This window comes from Ascaphus truei, chromosome 8 (assembly GCF_040206685.1).
Source record: "Ascaphus truei isolate aAscTru1 chromosome 8, aAscTru1.hap1, whole genome shotgun sequence".
Classification (NCBI taxonomy): Eukaryota; Metazoa; Chordata; class Amphibia; order Anura; family Ascaphidae; genus Ascaphus; species Ascaphus truei.
Window position 1 is genome coordinate 105,634,499 of NC_134490.1, and position 8,854 is coordinate 105,643,352.

At 42.3% G+C, this 8,854-nt stretch overlaps 1 protein-coding gene across 10 annotated transcripts in view; it reads left to right on the plus strand.

Moving 5' to 3' along the window:
• SIRT1 (sirtuin 1) overlaps nt 1-6,485 on the plus strand; it is a 355,375-nt gene extending 348,890 nt beyond the window's left edge. For all 10 annotated transcript variants that reach the window (XM_075613008.1, XM_075613016.1, XM_075613009.1 and 7 more), the window contains one exon: nt 5,104-6,485. In XM_075613008.1, coding sequence (XP_075469123.1) covers nt 5,104-5,411 — 308 coding nt within the window. In that variant the 3' untranslated portion in view covers nt 5,412-6,485. The remainder of the gene's footprint in view (nt 1-5,103) is intronic.
• The last annotated feature ends 2,369 nt before the right edge of the window (nt 6,486-8,854 follow it).

The following is an 8,854-nucleotide window of genomic DNA, read 5'->3' on the forward strand; positions in this document are numbered from 1 at the left end:
CGACTGTGCTGGTCTCTGAAGTGGGTATTTGGGAAAGAGTGTCTGTGACATCAGAAACAACAACAGATTCCACGAAAAGGGGTCTATGCTCAGAAGCAGGTGTTTCAGCTCTCAGAGTGACAGACGGGGTCAGCGAAATACCTAGGAGTAGGGATTCTGCGAACAGATTTAAGGAAACAAACGGCTCCAGAATACCTTTAACTGGAGCCAGTATATTTGCCGAAAGTTCAGGGGGGGTAGCCCCGAGAATTTTAGCCGAGTCAGAGGACATAAGGGGTTCATCCTCTGAAGCTAAGGAGGTGTCCTTGACTGACGGACTACAGGGTTTTACCAAGGGAGGTTCATAGGGCTGACCTGCAGGGGTTAACCTAGGAGAAACCTCCAGGGTTAAATTACTCTGTACCTGAGAATCAGAGAAATAGAAGCTAGTCTCCGAGAATGGGGTCATAGGGGGTTCTGCTTCTTGCCCTAGGGACCTAACATTAGACTGCGGAATACTAGGGTTCGCAGTAGGGACCACACAGAGTAGACTAGCAGGGGTTAAAACAGAAAAAACCTCGGAAACAGAGCTTAGAATCTTTGGGTTAGAAAAAGAGGACAAACAGAATTCTTTCTTTGGTGCTAGGGAAGACACACTGACCTGGGGAATGCAGGGATTTACAGTGGGGGACTCATAGGCCTGAGTAGCAGGGGTTAAGACCGGAATAACCTCGGGGACAGAACCCAGGGAGGTTAACTCAGGATTAGGGAGCGTGGCAGCTTCTTCCTTAGTGGGCAGCGACAGAGTGATGGTTTGACCATTCTTAGGAGAGGGAGGTACCCCCAAAGGTTTAGCAACAGGACTGGCAGCATAGAGAATCTGCCAAGCAACAGCGTAGCTGGCAAGGAGGGGGTCCTGTTCTTTTATGCAAATGTCAAGTGTTAAGGAAAGTACATGGAGTGTATCTTGAGACTGAGCCAACATGAGGAGGGCGCTCTGTTGTACTAGATGAATGTCCAGTGATAAGGCCAGGGCATAGAGTGCCTCTTGGGCGTCGGCCAGTTCCATAGGGTACACATTATCCCAGGTTAAAGGGGAATCGGGGGAGCGAATACAATCGGCTAGAGACTGTTTTAAGTTCTGGATTCAGCTAGCCTTAATAAAGAGATCACAACGGCATTGTCTTTGCAAAGGGGTTAAACCTTCATACATAAACAGCTCTTCAATCAGGGGTAGTATTTCACACAGATACTGGCCTTCAGAGTGGGACTGGTACGCAGGCCGGGACATAACTTCAGTTGGAAAATTGCCAACCCCCGCCACGGCGCGGTCCGGTTTTGACGGGTCGAGCATACTGTTACGCTGATGCTCGCCACAAACCGGGACCGGACTGCGGGGCTGAGGTGGGGTTATATAATCACGACCTTAGTCCGCGCAGACTGATCCGGAGTGCGCAGTTCATAGTCGTACATCGCAGGGTCAGGATTGGAGAAGGCAGCATCGTCGTTATTGAAGCCAAAGTCGGGGTAGGAGAAGACAGGACAATCGATGGCCGAAGCAGGATCAGGATAGAAGACATCCGGGTGGTCGTAGTCGTAGCAAGGAATCGGCAACAGGCAGACAGGAGTTCCCCGCTTCAGCTTAGGAGCGTGAGCGCGGGAGTGGCCTCTGCGCGAGGAGCGGCCTCGGCCCATGACGCCGGTCTCAGCAGGGGGAGACAGCAGGCTGGCCGAAGTACACCGCAGGGCAGCGTCGGGGAAACCAACCCTTCAGCGCAGAAGTCCAAGGCAGGCCACTGCATGGAGATAGCAGCAGGCCGCAGGAAATTAGGAGTAGCCACTGCTAGGAGTAAAAGCAGCAGGTACCAGGAAATTAAGGGTAACCACTGCTTGGTGGGAATGCAGCAGGTACCAGTGCTGGCAACAACGCTTCAGCACAGGAGACAGGAACAGACCTCTGGATACTCAGGAACTTGGAAGGTAAGAACACTAGGAGAGAGGTTCATAGGCGGTTTGTGGCAGAGACGGTAACGTCACAGGTTAGGAGTTATGCTCGGCACTGGTTCAGTGCCAACGCCCAGGATATAAAGGGCGGAGTGTGTGTGAGTATTCCTCCAATGATAGAGTTAACCGCTCATGTGCCCATGGTAGTGCGGCGCTTGGGTGTATCCTGCGCGTAGTGCGCCTTACCCGTGACGTCACGTCACAGCCTGAGTGAGATCCGTACTGTCACCCAGCCTGGTAGAGCGGCGTGCGTCAGCCAGTTTGTCATGGGACGCAGGGCCTAAGGGTGTGACATGCGGTGTCCCCCAATCTGGTAACGCGGCGCGCGTCATCGTCCCATCACGGGAGTTGGACCGACAGACAATCTTCACAGTACCCACCCCTTCAGGGGCGGCCTCCGAACGTCCCAGGGATGGCTTGGAGGGGAACTTGTGATGAAATACCTTAAGAAGTTTAGGGGTGTGCAGTTGGTCCCTAGAAACCCAAGAACGCTCTATGGGGCCGAAACCGCTCCAATGAACCAGGTACTGGATCTTTCCACGGGAGAGCTTGGAGTCTTAGATGGCCTGTGCTTCATAATCCTGTTTGCCCTTGACCAAGAGGGGTTCTGGCGGAGCCACCGAAGCTGCAGACTGAGGATCCTGTATGAAGGGTTTGAGAAGAGATGTATGGAACACACGGGGGATTTTCATTGAGGCTGGCAACCGAAGGCGGTAGGCCACCAGATTGACCTTCTCGATACGGGAAATGGTCCAATATACCCGAGTGCCAATTTAGCTGTGGGAACCTTCAAATGGATGTTTCTTGTAGACATCCAAGCCTTTTGTCCCAGATTGTACGCAGGTGTTTCGTGACGGTGTCGGTCGGCCTGCTTTTCTGCAGAAAGACTGCACTTTTGAGATTCTCCTGAATCTTAGCCCAGGAGTCTTGAAGAAGCAGGATCCTATTATCTGCTGCCGGTACCCCGGATCCAGATCCTTCAGTGGGGGGAACTGAGGGGTGAAAGCCAAAGTTGATGAAAAAAGGTGAATCTTGGGTTGATTCATTGCACAAATTGTTGTAGGAAAACTCGGCCCAAGGCAAAAGATCTGTCCAGTTGTCTTGGGTATCCGAGACGAAGCAACGGATGAACTGTTCAAGTGTTTGATTTGTTCGCTCCGTTTAATCTTTGGTCTGAGGGTGATAGCCAGAAGATACAGTAAGTGCAGCGAGATCCCTAGTTGCTTGCAGAAGGCCTGCCAAAACTTTGAGATAAATTGGGAGCCTCTATCTGACATAATGACCTGGGGGACCCCATGTAGATGGAACACCTCCTTAATAAATATTTCTGACAATTTGGTACCGTTGGGTAGACCCTCGAGTAAATGCCTCCATTCCTCCATCTTGATGGCTAACAGCTCACGACTGCCTATGTCGTAGTTCTATCCGGCAGACGAGAATTTTTTGGAGACAGCGGCACAGGGGTGCAATTTGGCTTGTAGAGATTTTCTTTGGGATAACACTGCTCCGGCCCCGACATCAGAAGCATCTACCTCCAGGGTAAAAGGTAGTTCTGGATCGGGATGCACGAGCACCGGAGCTGAGACAAAGGCCTTTTTCAACTTCTCGATGGCGTGGATTGCATCAGAGGACCACAGTGCCGCGTCAGCTCCTTTCTGCGTTAATGCCTTGATGGGCGCCACTACGGAAGAGAAGTTTTGTATGAATCCCAGGAATCTTTGACCGGCTTTCAGGGCCAATCCAATACTGCTTTCACCTTGGCAAGATCCATTGCTAGGCCGGTGTCAGATGATGTAGCCTAGGAAGGACGTCGTGGTCTGGTGAAATTGACACTTCTCCAATTTAGCGAACAGGTGATTCTCTCGAAGACATGGCCAGGATGGTCCCGTATGGTTTTGGAGAAGATTAATATGTTGTCTAAGTACACAATGACATACAGTATTGGTCGAGAAGATCCCTAAAAACTTAATTGAAATCTTGGAAGACTGCGGGATTGTTACGCAGTCCAAAGGGCATGACCAAATATTCATAATGGCCGTCTCGAGTATTGAAGGCAGTCTTCCCCTCATCCCCCTGGCGGATTCTTACCAGGTTGTAAGCTCTCTGTAAGTCCAATTTGGTGAAAATGGTGGAACCTTGTAGCCTGTCAAAAAGCTTGGGTAAGAAGGGGTAAAGGGCACCAATTCTTGATGGTAATTTTGTTAAGCCCCAATCAGTCTATACGCGGTCTGAGAGACCTATCCTTCTTTTTCAGGAAGAAAAACCTTACACCTGCCAGGAACAAGGATTTCCAAATAAAACCTCTTTGAAGATTCTTCTGGATATTCTCCTTCATGGCTTAGAGTAGTAATGTAGTAATTACTAGCGTAATAATAGTAGTAGTAATTCATGGAGTAATGAATGAAACCCACCCCTAGACATATTCAGTCCACAGACAGAAGTGCAGGTGAAGGGTAATTGGAGATGGAGTTAACCCCTCATGTGCCCATGGTAGTGTGACGCCTGCACGTGGTGCGTCTTACCCGTGACATCACGGGCGGAGCCTGAGTGAGATCCGTGCAGTGTCCCCAGCCTGGTAGAGGGTGCGTGTCAGCCGTTTTGTGACGTGGGCGGGGCCAAAGCGCGGGACGCGCGGGGTCGCCCAACAGGGTAGCCCGGCACACGTTGCGGGGGCGGGACCGACGGACAATCCGCACATTTTCATGTCTATTTATTTATTTATTTATTTTTTATCTTGAAACGATTTGTGGCGGCCTTCCTTGTCAATTTGCTTTTACTTTACGGATGCTCATTAACGTTATCAATCATTTTGCTGAGCAAAATTATACAAAAATGCTAGTCGATCAAAACACAAACTTATTTTTTAAAGGAAACTCGCTCAACATGACAATACAAATGTAGCAGATGTTATAACTCATGTTATCACAATATATTGCGATACTGATTAGGCTGGCGATTTCGCAAAATATTGTGCAATTACAGAAGCAGTAATGTCTGCTATACATGTATACCCAATGATTGAAATGTACCTTTTTTCAAGAAATACTTGTAAAGATTTATAATGTCACAAATTTCAAGTTTTTTGTTAGAAGTTTCACCATTGCCACTTCTTTCTTTCAGGTACACAATATCTGTTTTTAGCACCAAATCGTTATATTTTTCATGGTGCAGAGGTGTTTTCAGATTCGGAGGATATGTCGTACAGTTCATGTGGAACCAATAGTGACAGTGAATCTTTACATAGTCGAAGTCTACAGGATCCAGTTGAAGAGGATAGTGACAATGAAGAATTCTATAATAACATTAAATATGATACTGACTCAGATGCAGAAAATAGGGTCGGCTTGGAAGATGAAGCTAAAACAAACATAGTATATGAACATAATGATGATAATTTAGGAACTGATAGTAGATCAGTAAAGTTATAGTATAAACATTGCCTTAAAATCCACTAATCACCAGCATCAAGATCTTAAAATTGGATAAGAAGAGCATGTCAATTTGTGGACTCAATAGAGCATGCGTCACAAAGATACTTATAAAGGACACCCAAACAGGAAATTGTCCTGTATTCATTTTGTATTTCAACAATAACTTATATTGACAGTAATCCATTCTGTAATTATTTTTGTTAACAGTTCTGCTTGCTGTACTTCGGTCTATGATCTTTAGTGCTGGTATTGTGGTCTAATAATGAATTCACAATTTAATACACAGTTAATTTTCATTGAAACTATTGGAAAAACTATTTTGAATATGGGGTTTAGTTTAAAGGAGCAGCTACTATAGGCCAAAGACAACAATTAGTTATTGTTTTGAGTAACGTTACATACATCACATGGTATTAATTGAAAACCATTTTTGCGTAATTTTTACTTTTCTCCTAAAGGTTTTGTATCACTTTTGTTTGTACTGAATATATATCATATATCACATTTTCTAGGCAACTAATATTGTATGCTTAAATGTGGCAATTTTCAGTATTTTATTTTTATCTTAAATACTGTGTGAGTATTTAAAAATGTTCCTTGTAAATGTAAGTTTTGGAATGTTCTTCCTTATTGATACAGTAGACTTTTTGAAGTATGTTGTCATCAATAATACCATTAAAAAGTAAAGCATAGAGTATTGTATGAACACATTTAGTTCCTTAATATTAGTGGGATGCAATCTTTGTTAAATTCAAATTAACTTAAATGATTTAAGTTTTATTGTAGAGAAAGTGTGCCTAATTTATTTCTTTTTGGTCTATATTTTGTATATGTGGAAAGTACTGTCACTTTGGTAAAAATTTGTATCAAAGATTAATTTAAATTAAAAAAAAAACTCATGGTATTAATATGCAAGTTAGTCTAAGTATGTTGTGTTGGTACGGTTAAGTGTTTCTGCAGGGATATTTATTCCCTTGAATATCCTTGTTTAATATCAAGTGTTTCTTTATTTTGTTTTAGCTTAAATTAGTTTTCTTTCGCAGTAAATAAAATGTTTGTGTTGCTCTTCAAGTGGTTATTTTTATTTATTTTTAAAAAGAAGTCTCAACAAACATACTGTTGATGATTATTATTATTATTATTATTATTGTTATACAGAAAATTCATTTATAACTATAATAAACTTTTTCTTCATTCTTAAATAGCTTTACTGCTTCCGCAAGTACATAATGAATTTTTCCCTCCCAACATTTCTGTGTGGAAAAATCACATGCACAATATTTGCAATCAATTTTAGCAATTTAGACATGTCAATTCACCTAGGATAGTTGACTTAGGATCTGGTAAGGAGTAGATAAGTGATGAGAGCACTGGCTTTGCGTGGTTAAACCTGGTTCACTTATCTCTGCCCTCTCATAGATGCTGAGATTGTAAGAGTTTTACTGAACAGGGCAATCCTAAAGGACTCTGTGGATAGGAAAGCGTGGGTTACTAAAAACATCCTTGTAAAAAAAAAGATTTCCAATCCCATTTGGCAGTACATACAATCCATAAAATAACAATCAAATATATCCTTTTAAAACATTGACATTTCTTATTAGAGAATATAAGTTATGGTAACTCTTTTCCAATCCTCCACTTTTAACCTTCCCATACTTGCATAGTTGCCTAGCAGATGAGGTTGAAAAAATACATATGTCCAACAAGTTCAACCTTCAAGTAGATGAGGTTGAAAAAAATACATATGCCCATCAAGTTTAACCTTCCCAAGCTTGCATAGTTGCATAGTAGATGAGGTTGAAAAAATACATATGTCCATCAAGTTCAACCTACTGTATACTACATTTAGATGACCGATACATATCCTTTATTTGTATTTATAGTATATTGATCCAGGGGAAGGCAAACAAAAAAACAGATTTTAAACAAGGGGGGAGGGGAATGAAACAGATAATGAACTAAATGGAATAGATGAGGATACAAGGTGGTATTGAGGTAGAATGGGGGCAAGTGCAAGTTTGACAAGCAGTGAGATACCCATAGTAAATAGAGATAATACTAGAAAACTTGTAAAGACTAAACCAAGTGGGAGCAGAAAGGAAGGAGCATAGTACAGGCTGGAAAAAAAACTTAAATGCATGCTTGCTAATGCAAGAAGCCTGACAGATAAAATGGGGGAGCTTGAATTAATAGCTACAAGGGAGCAGTATGATATCATAGGCATTACTGAAACATGATGGGATGAAACTCTTGACTGGACAGTTAATTTAGAGGGGTATTCTCTTTTTCGGAAGGATCTAACAAATAGAAGGGGAGGTGGAGTATGTCTATATGTTAAACCAGATCTAAAACCTATTATAAGGGATGATGTCTATGAAGGGAATCATGAAAATGTAGAGACTTTGTGGATAGAAATTAGCAGTGCAGGTAAAAGTATAAAGAAAATGTTTGTGGGAATATGCTATAAACCACCAAATATCTGTGAGATTGAGGAAGCTAAAATACTTTTGCAAATGGAGAAGGCATCAAAACTGGGTCATGTTTGCATAATGGGGGATTTTAATTATCCAGACATAGACTGGGGCAATGAGATTAGCGTTACAACAAAAGGAAACAGGTTTTTGGTGGTGCTTAAAGATAATTATATGACCCAAATTATTGAGGAACCAACCAGGAGAGGGGCAGTTCTGGATTTGGTCATATCAAACAATGTAGAAGTAATAACAAATATTCAAGTCCTGGAACATTTGGGTAACAGTGATCATAACATGGTCTCATTTGAAATAAATTATCAAAAAACAGATTACTTGGGTTCAACAAAGACTTTAAACTTTAGAAAGGCAGATTTTAATAAACTGAGGTCTAATCTAGTTGTAATACAATGGGATGATGTTTTTGCAGGGAAAAATGTAGAAGATAAATGGGCAGTCTTTAAAACATTGTTAGAAAAACACACTTATCAGTGTATACCCTTGGGTAATAAGTATAAAAGAAATAAGTCAAAACCAATGTGGCTAAATAAACAGGTAGGGGAGGAAATGGACAAGAAGAGGAAGGCGTTTAAATTCTTTGTCAGAAGGGACAGAGACATTGTATCAGAATTATAAGGAATGTAACAAAAATTGCAAAATGGCAATTAAATTAGCAAAAATGGATAATGAAAAAAGGATTGCAATAGAAAGTAAGGTCAACCCTAAAAAGTTCTTTAAGTACCTTAATAACAAAAAAATGAGAAAAGAAAATATAGGACCCTTTAAGTGTGAGATGGGAAGGCAGATTATTGGAGATAAGGAAAAAGCAGAGGTATTAAACAAATTCTTTGCCTCTGTGTTTACCAGGGAAGAATCAAGTTCAATAGTAGCACCACAGGAGGAAGCCACAACCTCCATATTAATGACCAATTGGTTAACTGAGGAAGAAGTTCATAAGCGACTTGAAAA